Source organism: Gopherus flavomarginatus, chromosome 3, assembly GCF_025201925.1.
Source record: "Gopherus flavomarginatus isolate rGopFla2 chromosome 3, rGopFla2.mat.asm, whole genome shotgun sequence".
Classification (NCBI taxonomy): domain Eukaryota; kingdom Metazoa; phylum Chordata; order Testudines; family Testudinidae; genus Gopherus; species Gopherus flavomarginatus.
This window is the reverse complement of record NC_066619.1, coordinates 35,740,568-35,760,346: the sequence shown is the minus strand read 5'-3', so window position 1 is coordinate 35,760,346 and position 19,779 is coordinate 35,740,568. Positions and strand designations below refer to the sequence as shown.

General features: G+C 44.6%; 1 protein-coding gene and 1 long non-coding RNA gene across 3 annotated transcripts in view; both read left to right on the top strand.

The window, feature by feature from the left end:
- Positions 1-13: 13 nt before the first annotated feature.
- On the top strand, positions 14-18,182 carry LOC127048066 (uncharacterized). 2 transcript variants are annotated; one of them, XR_007773543.1, is made up of 4 exons: positions 14-34; positions 5,706-5,781; positions 9,572-9,625; positions 16,358-18,182. It is a non-coding gene; the product is annotated as an uncharacterized LOC127048066 (long non-coding RNA). The 2 variants fall into 2 exon arrangements; XR_007773542.1 differs by lacking the exon at positions 14-34 and having other exon boundaries at positions 5,339-5,781.
- A 331-nt stretch (positions 18,183-18,513) lies between these two features.
- The window catches only part of PLPP1 (phospholipid phosphatase 1), a 120,233-nt gene continuing 118,967 nt past the window's right edge, over positions 18,514-19,779 (top strand). The window contains exon 1 of the mRNA XM_050947117.1: positions 18,514-18,672. Coding sequence (XP_050803074.1) covers positions 18,615-18,672 — 58 coding nt within the window. The 5' untranslated portion in view covers positions 18,514-18,614. The remainder of the gene's footprint in view (positions 18,673-19,779) is intronic.

Here is a 19,779-nt window from a genome sequence, read left to right as displayed (position 1 = left end):
AAATATTTTTGGCAAAACAGGAGTGCTCTGGAAGGTAAGAGGCTGATAGGTATGGTATAAGCCAAGCATTGAGTAACAGTGCAAGCTTTCCCACAGTTTTGCCAGGCTCTCTCTCTCCTGAACTGCAGAATTCCCAGCTCTTTGCAGTCTGGGAATTCAGTACTTCATATTATGTGGTAGTTTTGTGATGCAAACTGAAATACCTATTGCACAAGCTTAAAGCCACTGTAATCAGTCTCTCACGATACAAGTCACATTGGAATCCAGGTCTCTGGCAATGAAAGACATTAACCCAGACTTCCACTTTGGCCCAGCAACATCATTACCACTGCTGTGCTAGGAATACCTGGGGGCTGCCCAGTGCTTCAGAATGGGACGAGTGGAGAAAAGATGGATCAGGCTCCCCCACCCCACATCCACCACATGACCCAGATATACATATCTCACTGGGGCCACCACAGGGGCCATAAGGTTCCTCACTTCCGAGAAAGAGAGAGAGAGACTTGCAGAGCTCCCATTCCAACTGTCTAGTTCCACCCATGAGACTCAGTACATAACCCCCGCAGCATTTCCCTCTGCCTTCAAGGGACCACATGGGAGATTCTCCCTCCCTGGAACCTGGGGACGGAGGGGGAGCACTGAGCAGCCCTTATCACCACTCTGCCTCCAGTGTCTGTCCCTGCTGGTTCACCTCTTTCCCCTGTTTGGAATAACAGTCTTTGGGTGCTCTTAGGTAATGTAGTTAGTTTTGTAGCTCAAGTGGTTGAAACCTGAACCTTCAGCTCTGCAGCACAGGGTTCTAACACGTGAGCTATAAGCCTAACTACGTTATCTGATAGCAGGGAAAGGCTGTTACTCCAAATAGGAAAAGGGGGTGACCCACTAGGGACAGATGCAACATCGACTCTTCCCCTTTACTTAATATTTTGTAACTGTCCTTTGGGTTTATAAATGAAGCTCAGTTTCTGAGTCTGTTGAGGAATGGTGGTCCAGAATCATTTCCTGGTGAAGCTGAGCCAGAACAAGTATGATTTAGCCAGTCCTCCACTTCTTATACTTCAGGTTTTGAATTAAATGGAACCCAGATTTCATCGTATCACAGTTGTTTTACAGCTGATGTTTTGAAACACCAACTGATCTGAGGTTTTGTTAACTCATCCTGTGGTAGCTTTGCCCCTCTCTCTTTCTGTAATCTATAAATAGATTATACAGTCTGGGTGAAAGCAGCACTGTCTGAAACATTTTTCAAGCTTTCTATCCTGTGTTCACCAGCTTGGCTAACGCATATTTAAATGTGTCCAGTAGTCCCAAAGAATATTTTAAAACTGCTGCCCATGTGTGTGTTTTCATCTTTATTTGAATGTTGTTGTTCATGTTTGACATTTAGTCAAAATGTTAAGAGGAAACTGAGATTAATCAGTTCATTTCAAATCGGCATAACAGTATCATTCAGCTACAATGTGTGGGGAGGAGAAATGTCTTCACATTACATTCCAGATACTAAATGCCACACAAAATAGAAACATTGTCCCTGCTGCACAGCTGGTTTGATCACAAAACAAACTAAGCCTAAATAATAAAATTAAAACAAGGGAATCAAAATATAGATCAAGTTTAAGGGATTAGCATTTATGACTTGTTAAGTTTTATATTTTTGATGAATTTTCAGCTGTTTGCATAGAGTAACAACAATAGCCCAGATTCTGGTCTGTGTCCCCCGTAGGCAGATTCTGGACTGAAAGTTGGTATAACTGGACACAAGAAGCTCACCCCAGCATAGAAGGATACTCTGCTCTCAGAGCCAGGGGCCTAGACCAGCATAGGATTGAGGAAGTGGGAAGGACACCTTTACGCCAAGTTTCTCTGATCTCTCACATCCATAAGTTGCTCTGTGTTGTCCCTAGCAATAGAAGACATTCTGGGCCAATTGCTTTCATTTATATAACACTTTTCTTTCTGAAAGCGCGCCAAGTTCTTTACAAACTATGGGCTGGATCTTGGAAGCCCTTGCTTGCATGAGTAGTCTATTTGACTTCAATGGGGGAACTTGCCTGAGTAAGGATTTCAGAATCAGCTTTGCATTACAATCTTCAGTGGTTATTGATGTAACCCCATTGGGGTTTAGAGACCATGGCCCCTTTAAATCTTTTTCCCAGGGAGGAGGGGAAGAGTAAGAAAAAGGAGGGAAACTCCAGGGAGTAGCACTGGAGCTCCAGGGAGAGAGAGGGGCAGGCGGCAGGCCTTGGAAAAGTGAAGCAAGGAGAACCTGCCTGAGCAGGACAGGGCCAATTGGGGACAGCCCAAGACAGGAGCCAGGAGGAGCACTGTGCCAGGGAGGAATCGCCCAAGGAGGACAGGCCGGAGCTGGACCCAGTATCACTGCTGCCCAGATCTGTATGGGGCTGTGACTACTGGGGCCTGTGACTCTGCACTGGGAGTAAGGAGGGAGGTTGTAACTAGTTTAAGTGGGGAGGTGGTTGCTCTGTGTGGCTTTGCAGAGAGCAGCAGAAGAGGGCACTGGAGGGGTTTGCTGGGGAGAGTTCACTAGCGACGAAGACGACCAGGAGCACCCAAGACACCATTGGACTGGAACTTTTGCTCAGGCCTCCTCAACTCTGTGTGCAGACACATTGCTCAGTGTCTGCCCTTCCAGACTCTGCTACCATCGGGCCTGTGGGGCCTTGGCTTGGATGCAGCCCTGTTCTACTACTACTCCTCCTATATTTTCCCTTGTTGTATTTCTCCTCTCATCCCTCTGTAAATAAATATTTCCCTTGTTATATCCATTGTACTTTTCCTGTGGGTGTGTGCATTCACTCTGGGAGGTTTGGAACAGGTGCCCCTGGGGTGGAAGGGATTTCTCCTGCTGCATTCCTGCGTATGCCTTCTCTTGGCCAGAGCTGCCTGCAGAGCAGACTCCATCTTGGCCACGGGGGCGCTAAAGTTACATTGAAATGCAGCTACATCTTGAACAGGGTGGTAGCCAAGCTGATAAACACCACATTGTAAGCTTCACAACAGTGGGGAGCTGAAGGGGCACTTTTGGCCACAGACGTGGGAAAGTTGTGGGAGATTTACTCTTGTCATGGATGCTACCTGCTTCTTATAGATGAAACTAATGCTAATGACCAATGGATGTAACTTAGTTTGTTTATGATGCCACTTAACTGAAAGACTATGGACTATTTCAGGAAGTGAGTGATTACAGTGATCACTGCTAAACATAGAGGTGCTCTTGCTGTACATAACTTTCAGTAACTTTTAAATAGGGATAAAATGTTATAGACAGAAGGGATTTACTGAGGTACATCCAACATCTCTGGTTCTTCAGGAGTGTTGACCTAGTCGTGAGCAGCGTCAGGAGTGCAGTTTCTCCCTCTGCTTCCCAGGCAGCGGTCGCTCTCCTTCTCCCTGACTCTGGGGAGCTATCCCCTGAAGTAGACCAAATCTGTATTAAAAAACTAGGAACGTAGCAAACCTAAACTATATTTAAGGACAAAGTTGCATCCGGACAAATATCATGCACCTAAAATGCATGTAAATAAGGCATTAAGGGAAAAGACTTGTACATTCCTTTTCACCTCCATATTGCTTACAACATTGTGGATAGCACAGTCCAATGCACCAGAAGGCTTTCATGTCCATCTCCAATGGATACCCATATGTAATACGTACACGAGCCTCTTCAAACTGGCACTCAAAATGCAAAACCTTAACAGTGACCTCAGTGCAGGGCTGCCCGGGGGGGGGCAAGTGGGGCAATTTGCCCTGGGTCCTGTAGGGGCCCCCATGAGACTTTTTTGGGGCCCCTGGAGAGAGGGGGGGCCCAAAAACTCTCAAGGGGCTGGGGTCCCTGGAGCTTCTTCCACTCCAGGTCTTCGGCGGCGGGGAGTCCTTCTGCTCCAGGACAGAAGGACTCCCTGCCTCCGAATTACCACCGAAGACTCAGCACTTCAGGGGCGGGCCCCGCTTCATGGCACTTCGGTGACGAGTCCCGGAGCAGAAGGACCTCCCGCCGCCAAATTACTGCCAAAGTGGGGGGCCCCTGCCACCGAAGACCCCAGGCCCCCTGAATCCTCTGGGCAGCCCTGCCTCAGTGTTAAGGCAGAATGTCTTCCCAACTGCAGGGAATGAGCAACAGTCAGATGTGCCTATCTGTTGATTATAACTGATATAAAACCATCTGAGGTCACTGTTAATGTTTTGTGTTAGAGTGCAACCCTTATGGAGTGTTGGAGACCATTATCTAGCTATAGTATTCCAGCCAATATGAAGGTAGAAAGCAATGCACGAGTCTCTCTTTACAGCTTCTAAGCTTTTGATGGTTGGAGTGTGTCTTACTGCAGCAGGTAATTTTTGTTTGCTGATTTAAAATGAGTCTTGGAGCAACAAAAGATTTCCTTTCACACACCATCCTGAAAACCCTCAGACTGACCCTGCATTAAACAACTAGACTGTCACATGATTTTTTTTCTGTTGTGAAACAAATACTATTATAGACATGGCATTTAGAGTTTCTTTAAATTTCGAGATGACCAGATTGTTCCAGTAATTTCTGATCTCACTGCCAGTTTATTATTAGTGCCGTTGGCTATAAACAAATTGATGTTGGTTTCATAATAAAGAATGACAACGCTGGACAAGGGGCCCATGGGAAGTAGAAGGAGTTGGAGCAAACAATTGTAAATCTGACTATGAGGCTACAGGTTCTTTGACAAGATGATTTTCTGCGTTTTATAGCAATAATGATCCAAAAGGTTTTTTTCCCCCTTGTCCAGCATGTGTCTGTGCAGCTCTCGCTTGCTCTGTCCTTATTTCAATATAGTACATAAATATGCTTATTTAGCATTACCAAATACACTATTTAGCATGACACAAGAAAAGATTCCTCAAGATAAATTATCAATGGAATTACTAGCTACACTGCCAACTGGTATTTCAGATTTCCTCCTTGTGGTTATATAAATTAATATTAATTGTGAAATAATCTTTGTCATCCAAGACTTCAGCTGCAGTCGATTCAGCCATCCTGTGTACAGCCATAGCCCTGCACCCATACAGAGACCTGTTGACTTCACTGGAGTTCAATGGGCGGAGTCATTGGCCAAGTCATCACTCCGGGAGCCCCCCATTGTCCTTCTCTCCCAGTTTTCAGTTAGTTCTGTTCTCCCATTATACCCTGCCCTGTCTGTCACTGAAACCCTTTTTAATAAGAGCCTTTTCCAATGAATGTCCTTGCTCGCAGGGTGCTGCTATAGTTTTCCTGGTCAGTGCAGACAGCAATGAACAATATTCTGAATTACTTTACATAGACTGGTGAGTGCTTATGGATAAAACAGTTACAGTACTTGTAGACAGGGATTTAGGCCTTAGGTCCTGAGCTGCCAAACATGTGCTTGCTTAACTTAACTCAGCCTTAGTGAGACTTGACCTCAGTTGCTCTGTTCAAAGCCTTAAGGTTAAATACATGTGTAAGTATTTACAGGATTGGGTCCTTAGGGATAACTGTTGCTGTAATGTCTCTGCACGCTGTGGCGGGCTACTAACAAAGCCATATTGTTAGTTATTTTTGATGCAAGGTACATGTGGAATGTACCTTGATATTGAACATTTCAATAAAAAGTTTATGGATAAATACATAGCACAACAAAACCATTCTTATTCATCCCAGTACACTGAAGTATTTTTATTTTAATTCAATTCAGAGCCAAGCTCCAAGTGAGTAATCTTGTGATATCTGGACCTACAACTTTGCCTTAATTGTGAGCTCAGCTGTGAAAAGTGAGTGCAAGTTCATAAAATGCCACAATAACCTATAATGATAAATGTTAATGGGAAAAGATGCAAAAGGGAGACAAAAAGACTAAAATAGTCTAAACAAAGAAGACCTACTATTATAACTCAAGGACTGTGTTAAAATCATGTCTCAAACAAGAAAGGTAGGCAATTGGAAATCAATGAACCAAAATTGGTGTGTCGGAAATTAGGCCTAATTTGTGGACAAAATAATGAGAGGATGGGCTATTCTGCCCATCATTCACTTTTGGGATCCTCAGGAAAAAAAAAGAGGCTTTTGGGGGAAAATGCCAGCTACCACAACGCTGGCTCCTGGCTGATTGAAAGAAGGGACAGGAGCCAGCTCTACCATCATGGCTGCCACCCCCACTATCTCCTGGGACCCCAGACCTTTGTCTTTGTCCTGAGAGATATCCTGACCAGGCCAGACCAGAGAGAGGGGCACAGATGACACTGCCATCAGCTCAATCCCGAACATCACTTGGAATGTGCTATTTTGTCTCCTGCAGGGTGTGTCTTTTCTCTTCCCAACTTATTTCTTCCCTTTCCTATTTCTCTCTGTGTTCCTTCAGCCTAATGAAGGTCTGGCTTAGCTGGCCAAGACTGCATATGTTGCCACACTGCTCCAAGCCTCTGACCAGAAAGGCGGCTAAAAAGCAAAACCCTAAACAGCAGAATACTTGTACAAGTTTGACAGGTCTCGGAATGGCTGATCAGACCATGTGCTGGGCCTGTGTTTTCCAGGTGCAAGGCTGCAAGTGAGCATCAACAGCAGAGACGGAAGCTGCATTTTCTATCTTTGCTGTTACTGTCTCTCCCCTTGTGTGTTTGGCTTGTTTTGTCTTCCAGGAAACAGGAACAAGCTTTAACAGCATCAGCAGTGACAGCTCCAGTCCATCCCAGTAACTACTCTTTTCCTCAAAAGCACAGTTATGACCATCTTTAATACTATCTAAGAAAGAGTCAAACAAGGGGGGGTTTCCTTCTAAAAATACTCTAAAGTTAAAGTAAAAGGGAACAAGAAATGCTGTTAACACAAAAAAAATTTAATACTTTACATTTCAAATGCTTTAACCTCTATTTCCCTTTTTTTCCCCTGTGTCATAAATAAAAGGTTAACAAAAATGAACTATGTGTTTGCCATGGTACTAAGCAGGTTGGGGTCTCTATATGCCAAACCCCAAACCTTGTTTAACACTATTTAACACTGGGCAGCGACTGGGTCATGTTAACACCTTTGACTCTTTGGGCTAATTTATTTAATCTAAATTAGTACAATAGCATCAGAAAGAAGCAAAGTTGCCTAGAAGCAATGATGAGGTGAGGTGAAGGGATCCCCTGCTGTCGCTGGAGATGAGATGAGCGATGAACCAGGCTGCTTTCTGTCTATCAGAGCTGACAGCAGCCTTAGAATCATACAGTCATAGAATATTAGAGTTGGAAGAAACCTCAGGAGGCCATTTAATTCAGTCCCCTGCTCAAAGCAGGACCAACACCAACTAAATCACCCCAGCCAGGGATTTGTCAAGCCAGGCCTTAAAAACTTCTAAGGATGGAGATTCCACCACCTCCCTAGGTGCTTCCAGTGCTTCACCACCCTCCTAGCAAAAACATTTTTCCTAATACCCAACCTAGACCTCCCGCACTGCAACTTGAGACCATTGCTTCTTGTTCTGTCATGTGCCACCACTGAGAACAGTCTAGTCCATCCTCTTTGGAACCCCCTTCAGGTAGGGGAAGGCTGCTATCGAATCCCCCCTCATTCTTCTCTTCTGCAGACTTAATAACCCCAGTTCCCTCAGCCTCTCCTCATAAATCATGTGCACCAGTCTTCTAATCATTTTTGTTGCTCTCTGCTGGACTCTCTAATTTGTCCACATCCCTTATGTAGTGGGGGGACCAAAACTGGATACAATACTCCAAGTGTGGTTTCACAGGTGCTGAATAGAGGGGAATAATAACTTCCCTCGATCTGCTGGCAATGCTTCTGCTAATGCAGCCCAATATGCCGTTGGCCTTCGTGGCAACGAGGGCACACTGCTGACTCATATCCAGCTTCTCATCCACTGTAATCCCCGGGTCCTTTTCTGCAGAACTGCTGCTTAGCCTGTTGGTTCCCAGCCTGTAGCAGTGCATGGGATTCTTCCTTCCTGAGTGCAGGCCTCTGCACTTGTCTTTGTTGAACCTCAGGCCTTGGCTACACTCACACTTTACAGCGCTGCAACTGGGGTGTGAAAAAACACCCCCCTGGGCGCTGCAAGATACAGCGCTGTAAAGCGTCAGTGTAATCAGGGCAGCAGCGCTGGGAGCGCGGCTCCCAGCGCTGCACGCTACACCCGTAAGGGATGTGGTTTACATGCAGCGCTGGGAGACCTCTCTCCCAGCGCTGCTGCTCTGACTACACTCACACTTCAAAGCGCTGCCGCGGCAGCGCTCCCGCAGCGCTGCCGGGGCAGCGCTTTGAAATTCCAGATGTAGCCATACCCTTAGATTTCTTTAGGCCCAATCCTCCAATTTGTCTAGGTCACTTTGGACCCTATCCACACCCTCCAGCGTATCTATCTCTCCCCCCAGCTCGGTGTTATCTGCAAACTTGCTGAGGGTGCAATTAATCCTATCATCCTGATAATAAATAAAGATGTTGAACAAAAAAGGCCCCAGAACTGACCCATAGGGCACTCCACTTGATACCGGCTGCCAACTAGTCATCGAGCCATTGATCACTACCCATTGAGCCTGACAATCTAGCCAGCTTTCTATCCACCTTATAGTCCATTCATCCAATCCATACTTTTTTAACTTGCTGGCAAGAATACTGTGATATATTACATCCATCACTTTCCCCATATCCACAGAGCCAGTTATCTCACCATAGAAGGCAATCAGGTTGGTCAGGCATGACTTGCCCTTGGTGAATCCATGTTGACTGTTCCTGATCTCCTTCCTCTTCTCCAAGTGCTTCAAAATGGATGCCTTGCACTCACAATCCTGCTATTTCTAAAGAAGGGGAACAGGACACCACCGGTATTATCCCATAAGCCAACTGTCTTCTGAACCTTGATAGCAAGGACCCCCTCACCCCAACCCTGCTGTTGCAAGGGGGAGAAAGGAGCTGGGGACCTCTGAAGAGCCTGATAGATGAGGCCACTAATCAGGGGCGGCTCCAGGCACCAGCACGCCAAGTGCATGCCTGGGGCGGCAAGCCACGGGGGACGCTCTGCTGGTCGCCACAAGGGCGGCAGGCAGGCTGACCTTGGGCGGTATGCCTGAAGAGGGTCCACTGGTCCTGCAGCTTCAGCGGACCTCCCGCAGGAGTGCCGCCAAATCTGCGAGACTGGGGATCTCCTGCAGGAAAGCCGCCGAAGGTCAGCCTGCCTGCCGTGCTTGGGGCGGCAAAATACCTAGATCCGCCCCTGCCACTAAGCATACTTTTTCCCTTGCAATAGCATAGACTGTCATAATGACTGATATATTTATCATAGCACCTCCTAAATATGTATGTTAGCATGTAACTAATCATTTTATTCTCCCTTTCCAGACTGCCTAGACATAATCTGCAATTAATATTGGAGGAGAGCTCCTGATATTCAAAAAAGAAGCAAAAAGGAGCCTTAGTACTCTTTCATGTCTATTTCCTAGTTCATTCATTGTCTCAGCTCACTCCATTATATTCCTGTATAGTCTTAACAAAAGATCTGGAGTCTGGTTAAAGTTTGTAATGCTAGAAAATTACTTTTATTAAATTTTTTAGTTCAATGTTTTATTTAAATTTTAGGCACTGATGGGGAGAAAAGAAGAGAAAAAAATCAGCAGTGAAGGACATAGAAGGGTAAGCTTATGGGGTGTTTGATGAATGAGGAACATGTACATTATTACATATCGAAAATGAGCAAGCATTATTGAGTAAGAACAGTTTAAAAATGTTACAGTAAAGGAACAATATATTTGTGATGGTGCTATGAGCAAGGAGAAATGGAGAAGTCTGAAAATATCAGATATCAATGCTTGCAACAACAGAGATTAAATGATGTTCATGAGCTTACTCTGAAGCCACTTTCAATGAAAGGAAGGAGGGGGAATAGTTTGAGTTCAGTAATGATAGTACAGTACTGTACTTTGAATATTTTATATTTATATGGCTCCTTTCTCCTTGTAGATTGTATTAGTATTTGGCTAAAGGGAAAGCCTAAAGGAAGATGACAAAGATGGGTTATAATGGTCCACTGTTAAAATGCTGGATAAGCTAACTTTGCAGACAACCTTTTATGCTTTCCAAAGTAATTACACATCAGAGTATCTAGAACAAATATATGCAGAAAAGGGTCACAAATTCCAGAAGGGTCAAATGAAGTGACTCATTTATTTCCAAAACAATAAACCCTAACAAATTACTGTCCAGATTTTCCACTGTGCTATATCTGATGCATAAACCATGCCGTACTGACACTTTTCCCTCTGAGTCAGTACTGAACCAAAGCCCCAGCTCAACGTTAGAGTTCGTGCTGGAGTCTGACTTATGAAAGGATGAAAAAGAAATGTCTTGATCACCTGGGCTCATTACTATTCCATGGCCCATTTTACAAAAGTGAGAGTGCTAGCTATCCCCTCAGTTATATCTACAGAGAACCTACACAAGTGGCAAGTCACAAGGGAATATGGGGCAGTGTATATGGTAGTGTCCTCATTTGCATGGCCTCAAATCCATAAAAACATTAGAGGATCCACAGATTCCAAGGACCAAGTTACTTGTTCATTCTACAAACACAGACACCTGAAATAATACTCTGTGGGTACCTTGCAGCTTTTCCCTGTTCTCTAACCCCCTTTCTCAAGTTTTACTTTGGAAGAGGTGCTCTGGAAATCCTGCACTCCATACATTTAATCGGAAGGGTCAGAGAGTTGTTACTACTACTGGATGATCTGGAGATCATAGATATAACATGGAATTAGAAGTGAAGGGTCTTAACTGGAATACTTGTAAACTGGAGCAATAGAAATGGGATGAAATGTAATAGTGCAAAGTGCAAAGTTGTGCATTTAGGGACTATCAACAAGAATTTGTGCTAAAAACTGGTGACGTATCAGTTGGAAATGACAAAGGAGGAGAAAGACCTGGGTATATTGGTTGATCACAGGATGACTATGAGTTGCCTATATAATGCAGCTGTGAAAAAGGCTAATGCAGTCCTAGGATGCATCTGGCAACATATTTCCAGTAGGGATAGGGAAGTGTTAGTACCATTATACAAGGCACTGATGAGACCTCATCTGGAATACTGTGAACAATTCTGGTCTGCCATGTTTAAGAAAGGTGAATTCAAACTGGAACAGGTTCAGAGAAGGGCTACTAGGATGATCTGAGGCAAGAGTGAAGGAGGGATAGCTCAGTGGTTTGAGCATTGGCCTGCTAAACCCAGGGTTGTGAGTTCAATCCTTGAGGGGGCCAGTTGGGGATCGGTCCTGCTTTGAGCAGGGGGTTGGACTAGATGATCTCCTGAGGTCCCTTCCAACCCTAATAATCTATGATTCTATGAAGAGTGCCATAATCTTGGTAGAAGTGGGGAGGCCATAAGGGTCTGCCTCACCCTGCTCTTCCTCTTCCCTCAGGGCCCTGCCTCTCTGTGGTCCTACCCCATGGCTCCGTCACCTCGCCAGGCTGGAAGCTGGAGCTGGGTCTTGGTTAGAGCCATCCAGGAAGCCTAGACTGATCTAGGGAGCCCCGAACCCTCCACCTGACCTGGGCAGCACATTCTGGGGGGGTGGGGTCACAGGCTGGGGGCTGCTCTCGGGCAGTCTATGAGTCTATTGAAGTTGGAGGAAGTAAGAAACCAGGCACAGTTCCAAACTTCGTGGTTTGGGCCCATCTCTAATTTTTGGAATCTTCCACAAATAATATGAATGAATCTCTTTTCTTTTCTGAATGAATTGAGAATTGTATTAGAGACTTCCCAAGAACTTATATGGCTTCTCTAGAAAACATTAGCCTTCTGTATGCAGAATTATCCTGCTTTTCCCAGAATTGTTTGATAACATGTTGAACTCTGGAAACCAAGCTGAACTCTTAAAGCCAGTAGCGGAACTGAAAGTTTACTCTTTGATGATTCAAGGCTCAATTTTTTCTAGATTGCACTATTTGTCTATTGAAAAGTGGGAAGTTTTGCAAAGGTTAAGTGTTGCCTCAGGTGCATTGGGAAATTAACTTTGCAGGTTTGGCCTGTACTAGGATGAGACTTGAATTGTCAGAAAGATTTGCATATTTACATTGCCCAAAGGTTTGAAAACTTTTTATCACTAGCAAAGCACCATAGACCACAGAAAATATACAGAAGTCCAGGAAAAAAAAAAAAGCAAGTGAGGACACCGATTGTGACTGAATTTTTCATTATGTTATTTTTGAAAAACGGAGGGCCAGATCCTCAGCTGACTTCAGTGGAGCTGCACTGATTTACACCAGTTGAAAATTTTGACATAATATATTGAAGCAATGAAGGTCCCTTGCCTAGCAGAATAGATCTCTGTTTTTAAATGGGATTCTTCATATTTTTATAGTGTACGCATAGCTGATGCTAGTCTCTTCTGGATTCTTGCTGGGATATCATGTTCAATAAGAAGTTAGGACATAGGGCTTGATTCACCTTGATTTATGCCTATGTGAGGCCACTGAAATCAATGGAGCTACAATACTAGAGTGTATGGAGTGCAACTGGAGTAAAGCAGTGAAGACCCAAGCTTTGTGGTCTTTAATTGACATTTAAGCTGATTAATAGGTCTGTACTAGAAAACTGGTTCAGTTGCTATGTATGCTGGAGACCTATTCCCAAGTGCACCTTTGATAGGGCAGCTCTAATTTCTGATTTGTCAAATCTCTCTTGGGGCTGAGATGCCAACCAGGGATTATGCTCTGGACCTTCATGTTGGGGGAATCCTCAGCTGCCTGTTTCGACCCTTTCATGGCTATAGTGATGCAAAAGGCCTATAGTGTGGGCCAGAATTTGGCCCATTAATTTGTACAGGACTCTAGGATTAGGGTCTGTATACTTGTTCCCAGAAACCCAGTACCTCAGAACAATCTGAAACATGCCAACTGCTAAGTGCCAAAAGTGCCAGCTGCTAATTATAGCACTGGCACAGATCTATATCAATATTCCCTGTTTTAATATCCTTACAGAAGGGTTCCTACAAGTCCCCCCTATAGGAGAAATCATGACAGCTCTTCATTATTGATATTGCTACAATGTAGAGGTACGGGCAATCCAATGAAAATGGTTCAGGTTCTTTATCTGAAATGTAGAGACAGTGCTTATCCAAGGGAAGAGTCTGACCTAAAACCCATTTCTAAAACCCCACAGTTAATGGGTGTTTGGAATTAATATACAACTACTAATAATTTTAAATAGTAACATTTCCAAACACCTCTTAACTCTGGAGGGGTTAAATACTAATTCTAAATTTGAGGCTTGATCCCATCGTTAGTTCATTCCTTTCCTCAGCAGCACCGGTATTTATGAGATCACTTTACACATATAATGTGTTTGTGTTCTCTTCTGTAATCACAGAATAATATTTTTTAAATCTGTAAAGTTAAAAAGACCAGAGAGTGGTTTTACAACACTATATTGCACATTGTTTATATCATGTGAGAACTGCTTAGCTGTAGTCCATTTCGGAAGCACAAGTGATTGCAAAATTTGGAAGTAATTTTAGGAGTCCAAGGACTTTGTGGGACATGGACTCACTCCCTGAAAACTCCCCAGATGTGGAGCTACTAAGCAGATGGTGGGAAATGTGTTTTTACATATTGATCTGTTAATGCAAAGGTCCCAGTGCAGATATTAGCACTCAAAAGTGTTATGTGGATTTGGAACAATCCCTGGAAGAGTTGTGTTCCATAAAAAATGATTCTGACAATCTGTAACAGAGATAATCCTGTCCTATTTCCATGCCAAAAGCCTCGCTTCCAATCAAGAAGCCAGATCTAATGAGCCAGACTCACTCCTGTACCCACACCAATACTGGGGTGCTGCTTCTACCACTCCAGCCACTCTTCATAGCAGTACCTCAGCCCAGTGAGGACATTATTACTATTCTTTTAATTTTTGTTCATTATTATTTTAGGTCAGAAAGAATCAGCAACAATGATGGGAATGATAAAGTAGTAGAAACATATCTTGCATTTTTTCAGTTGCAGAGATGAATGATGATGATGATGATGATATATTTGTAGTACAGTAATGCCTAGAAGCCCCATCTGAGATCAGAGCCTCATTATGCTAGGTACTGTGCAAACATAGTTAGAGACGGTCTCTTCCCTTAAGTCTAAATACAAGGCAGATAAAGCGGGGGGCGGGGGGGGGGGAGGAAACAGAGGTGCTTGATCCACCCCACTCTCTGGGTGAGCCAGGAATAAAGCTCACATTTCCCAACTTCCAGCCAGGTGTCTAGTCACTGGACCACACTGGCCAGACACAGTCTACAATGTTTTTCAAGTGCTCTCAAACTATGACAATTTAAAAGGTATACAGAAAGCCTGCACTTTTTTTCTTTAAAGGGAGGAGGAGAAGAAGGGGAGAGAAGAAAGGAGGTTCTGCTTGCTTTCATTATTAGAAATTCAGGTCTCGCCTACATAGTTATTTTTCAGAAAGACTCTATGAACAACTTGAGAACTAATACACTTATGGTAATGACGTCAGAGACACCAAGTGAGTGAAATCTGGATCCTCCAAGTTTAGAGGCACACCCACTTGTCATTACACAGAAGACAAATCCTGTTTCTCTGATAGAATGAAGTAGGGGAAATTTGGTATGAGGATCTTTTCAGAGCTTTCCTTCCCCTTAACCTCCTCCTGCAGTTATTACTGCACCCTAAGGATGACAGAATCAGACTCTGAGTGCACCAAAAGTCCTAATTAATTTTAATTTTGCATGTCTAGTATAATTGCTGACTAGCCTTCCACTAAAGCTAAATCCTGAAATGGGTAGTTCATCTGTAAGCTTGGGAAAATCTCATCATATACTGAAGTCACTCATCTATTTGGTTACTAATTGCCTTTAAGAGTCCTGTTTGGCTACTCCTACTCAGCAAGTAAGTATCACCAGAGAAAGATAGTAGATTTCCTAAGACGTGGGAAGTAGCATAAACAAAGCTATTAAAGGGGATGGGGAAAACATTATCGATAATTTCTAGGGTAACCAGTAGAGGCAAAACAAATTCAGAGGACATTAACTTGGTCATAAACATTCTTTATTGCTCAACTGCTCCACAAGAAAATACAGGGGGAATGGAGAAAAGAAAAGAAATAAAGAAAGAAGGAAAGAGAGGGTATTTTGTGGTGTCTGGGACAATATGTCTTTTGAGAGTATCATCTCCTGCCTTCTTCCAACCTTCTACTCCAAAAGGAGATACATAGATTTTGAGGTCAGAAGAGACCATTCTGATCATCTAGTCTGACCTATATAATATAGACACGACAACATGAGATTAATTTGAACATAATGTGATTTCACTGCTTTACTGGAGATTCCTAAGAGGCAGATAAAGTCAAAGACAACCAATGCACATTGGAGGGACTGAACATTTCAGCCACACTCTGTGGTCCCAGGTCAGCAAGGCACTTTAGCATGTGCCTGACTTTAAGCAGGTGGGTAGTGCCATTGATTTAAATGGGACTACTTCTGTGCTTAAAGTTAGGCATGTGCTTAAGTACCTTGGTAAATAAGTACCTGGACAGGAAAGTGTCTCTTTTTTTGTAGTCAGGGTCCCAATTAATGGTTGCTCTATGACCCTTAACAACAGTTCTGCCAGTGTACATGAGACACACAGTCACTGTAACTGATCACTACAGAATGCTCCTGGCACAGGGAAAATTGGATTGAGATTTGGAAGTTCTGATGTTTATTTTGTATGTATTAAATGTTTAAAAAAACAACCTTGATGTTAAACATGATTTCTGCTTCTGCTAGACATCTCCACTACAAGCTATATATCCAATGATACAGCTCAACAACAGGGATAGTCAAAGAATAGTTAATGTGGATAATATAATTGATCACAAATTACAACAACAATCATATTGGTCTTTATGTGGGTGTGCGAGGAAGCAAAATTGCTTCCTGAGCATCCCCAAAGGCAGGGCAGAGAAAACCCACCCCTAACATGAACTATAACTAAAGCATCGTGGTTCACCTCCTACCTTCTGTGGGCTGGCTTCCATAATGGTGCAAATAAGCCATGTCCCACAAAGACATGTACAAGTGGGAAGCGCTTTACCAGTGCACTGGAAAGCTTGGAGCTTTCAGAGACTGATTTCTGACCCAAAGGCTCTTGAGATAGTGCAGAGCTTCCTCCTCATCCCAATGCAGGTTTTACCTAACTGGCACAAATGGCTTCTAAGTCAAAGGATTTAATTTGAGGGATTGACACAAGGATTTCAAGGTAACAAAGTACAATTAATTTATCCTGTGTGTTAGGCTGCTAAGCCCCCATTTTGAGGTGTTTTGTGCTGCAGTGCCACCACTATTGCTAATGACATTCATCTCGATAACTTTTTTCCATTCAAACTAGACGAAAACTACAGGAGTGTGGATGAGAGGAGCTGTCTGAAGTTTGATCTGGACAAGACAAAGATAACGTGGTGGGTAAAAGATAAAATCCACAATACTGGTGGGGGTATCTGTTTCCCTCTTCTCTTGATCAAATAGGTTTGCAACTTAAAAGTTCTTTTGGACCATTGTCTGCTTCTGAATTACAGGGTAGAAGTAGTGGCCATAACTCCAGTTACCAAAGTGACTGCAAACTTTCTTTTCAGAAATGGACCTCACTATGAATAGTCAAGTCTTTGTCACTTCCTGTGATTCACTCTACTTGGGGATATGCTTGAAGACCACTCTAAAGTGTTACTTAACGTAGAATATGTCAGACCAGTTGCTTAGAGTTGTGATTTCTGCAAAGCACATTACATCCATGCTCTGTATGTGGTCTTGACTTCATATTTGCTTTTGAGCACAATTCAAGGTGTTTGTGTAGGCCTCATCTACACTTAAAAATTAGGTCAACCTAGCTACATTGCTCAGGGCTGTGAAAAATATGCTCTGAATGCCGTAGCTATGCTGAGCTAACCCCGTGTAGATGCAGGTAGGTCAACAGATGAATTCTTCAGTCAACCTAGTGACCACCTCTTTGAGGGGTGGATAAACTACATTGATGGAAAAAAACCCTTGCATTGATGTAGGAAGCATCTATGTTATTAATTGCATAGCTGCAGAGCTGCTGCTGTAGTGCTTGTAATGTAGATAGCGTCAATCTTTAAAGTCATTTTGGCTCTATTGCTAGCTGTTCAAGACACCTCCTCATATGTATTACTTTGAGAGATGAGATCAGCTAAACTGCTTATTGACAGTCTCTAAATTTGAACTCTAAGGGATTGGAGATAGAGCATCTTTAGAAAAGCATCTTCAACCCTGGAACTTGTTTCCCTTGTTGATCTGCCAGAGCCTGTTTTTCAACCTTCCAGGCATAGCACAAAGCCCATCTGTTTACTGACAAATATAGTAGAAGGTAGGTAGGATACATGGGAAATCTCAGTATAGTTTGGGTCTAGTGTTTCTGCGTGTAGTGTCAGTAAATCTGCCTGCAATTTTATGTTTCTTACAAATATATAGATATGCTCTGGGGCTTGAATGATGGATTTTTGTTTTACATTAGTATTAAACTAGTGATTTTTCCATTAACATTTTGCTGGAAAAAGCCATTTCAACCAAAACAAAAATGTTCACAAAAGGTTTTCATTTGGGTGAAAAATGTTAGTTTTTCAATGAAAAGTTTCTAAATTAAATATTCTATTTTGGTGAGGGGAAAAAAGTTTCTCTGACTTTTTTTACTTTCCAGTAGCTTTTCCAGTGATGGTGGTGGTAGGGAAATAAGTAAAAAGTAGTGTTCTAAAAAATTGCACCGGCAACCTTACTTCTGGAATTTCCTGGCATTTTAGTGCTTGATGTCACCACATCAATGTTCTTTTAATGCAGTTTTGGATGTAATTTCCTAATTAAAAGAAAAGAACCCTGAAAAACTGAAATTCTATCAAGTGGAACCATATATAGTGACCCCCTCCCAACTTGGGTCATCAGCAGGGTTTGGACGGCTAGAGCCACAGCACAGGCTGCTAGGGTCTGCGCTAGGACAGTGACTGATAGAAGTAGTAGGTTGTTATCCTTTATGTGGTTCACAGCTCCTGGCTGCCAGTGGATGACTGCAGAGACTTTGGACTCCTGGGTTCAAGAGGGGAGTAGTGCCTGGGGTTACAGACCACTCCGCCCCGCTGTCCCCCGCCACTGCCCAAGGTGCCCACGCAGCCAGCTGGGCAGTGCCCTCACACCTGGTTCTCTAGGGCCTGGCCCAGCTGGGCGGTCACCGAGAGGCGGGCGGCAAGCAGCCTCGCTCCCACAGCACAGCCGCAGCTGAGGGCTCACGGCCAACTCCCGCCTTCCCTCGCGGCCGCCAGGGGGCGGGCCTTGAATCTCGGTCGCCGGGGCGGGGGCACGTAGCGCGCTGCGGTGCGAGGCGATTGGCCGGCGGCCGTTGCGCGGTCCCGGAATGGAACGTCTGCACAGGGGCGGCTGCACGCGCGCCGCATCCCGGCAGGGGCCCGCCCCTTCCTTAAAGCCGCAGCCCGGGTAGGAGCCGCAGTGGCGGCAGCGGCCAGTGCCAGGCGCCGTTGGCTGGATGCGGCAGAGCCCCTCCCGCTATCCCCAGACACCAAGCCCCGCCGGAGCCCGCGCCCCTCGCAGCGCAGCAGCCGTCGCCGGCGCCCCGGGCTGGCAGGATGTTTGACAAGACGCGGCTGCCCTTCGTGTTCCTGGACGTGGTCTGCGTGGTGCTGGGTACGTCTGCGGCTGCTTCGGTGCCTTGCTCTGTCTCCTGCCCCGCTTGCTGTCCCCCGGGCGGGCTGTGCGGGGCGCGGGGCTTGGCACCCTCCTTGCCGCGGCGTGGGGTGCGCTCCTGGCTGCAGCGGGGCTCCGCTCGGCTCGCGGTGCGGGTCACACGCTAATCACGGGCTGTCCGTCCTCCGCTGGGACGGAGGCTGCTCCAGCTGCCAGCACAGGGGCAGCCTTCTCTGGCTGACTGCTTCCACTGCTTTCCCATCCCCTCCCCGCCGGCTTGCTTCTCCCTCCGCCACTGGGAGCCTCTCTCCCTCCTCTCCCCTTCCCGTCATCTGGAGAAACCTGGTCGCTGAGACTGCCCCAAATCAGGATGATCAGCAGCTGGCTAACGCAGTTAATGGCTTTAAACAGAAAGCACATATATAGTCCTACCGCGGTTCGTTACCGGCAGAAGTGAAGTACTGGAGGGGGTTGCCCTGTGGCAGAGCTAGTTCCGCTGGAAAGCAGATGGCTTGGGCTATTTTTCTGTAGGTTTTTGAGGTTCAACAGGATTTTGTTCCTTTCTTTACCTAGGTATGTTAATGTAGTTGACGAGCTTGTGACAGTGGTGATGAAGAGGAAATGAGCGTTTGTTTCTAGAAGGCTAAGCCTTACTAATTTTGTCTTGTGTAATGTGATGCAAAACTGCTCTCTCAACTTCTGCCAGGTCTCTAACCTTATTCGGTTTTTTATTTTTCATCTGCTTTGACAGTCAGTGAGTAGCAAACCCATTCTGGTTACAGCCCAGGAAACTTCTGTATTTTGTAGGCTTTGTCTGTTTTGGAGATTTGTTTTTCTTTCCTCCTTGGTTTAGGTAGCCCACTTTCTTCTGCAGAAAAATCAACGAGAGGGCTAGTTGGGAGAATGTTTTGTTCTTTGTTTTGTGGCATGAAGGATGGGTACACAGTAGTAATGGTGCAATAGATGAACTATGCAATAAATTCGTTTCTACTTAAAATAAATAGACTTATCCAAAATGTATTTGTCCTCATCTTAATATGTTATATCTGGTTGTTGTCCATGTCCTCCACTCTCCAACCGTAGGCACTTGTAAAGGTAACCTCCAAT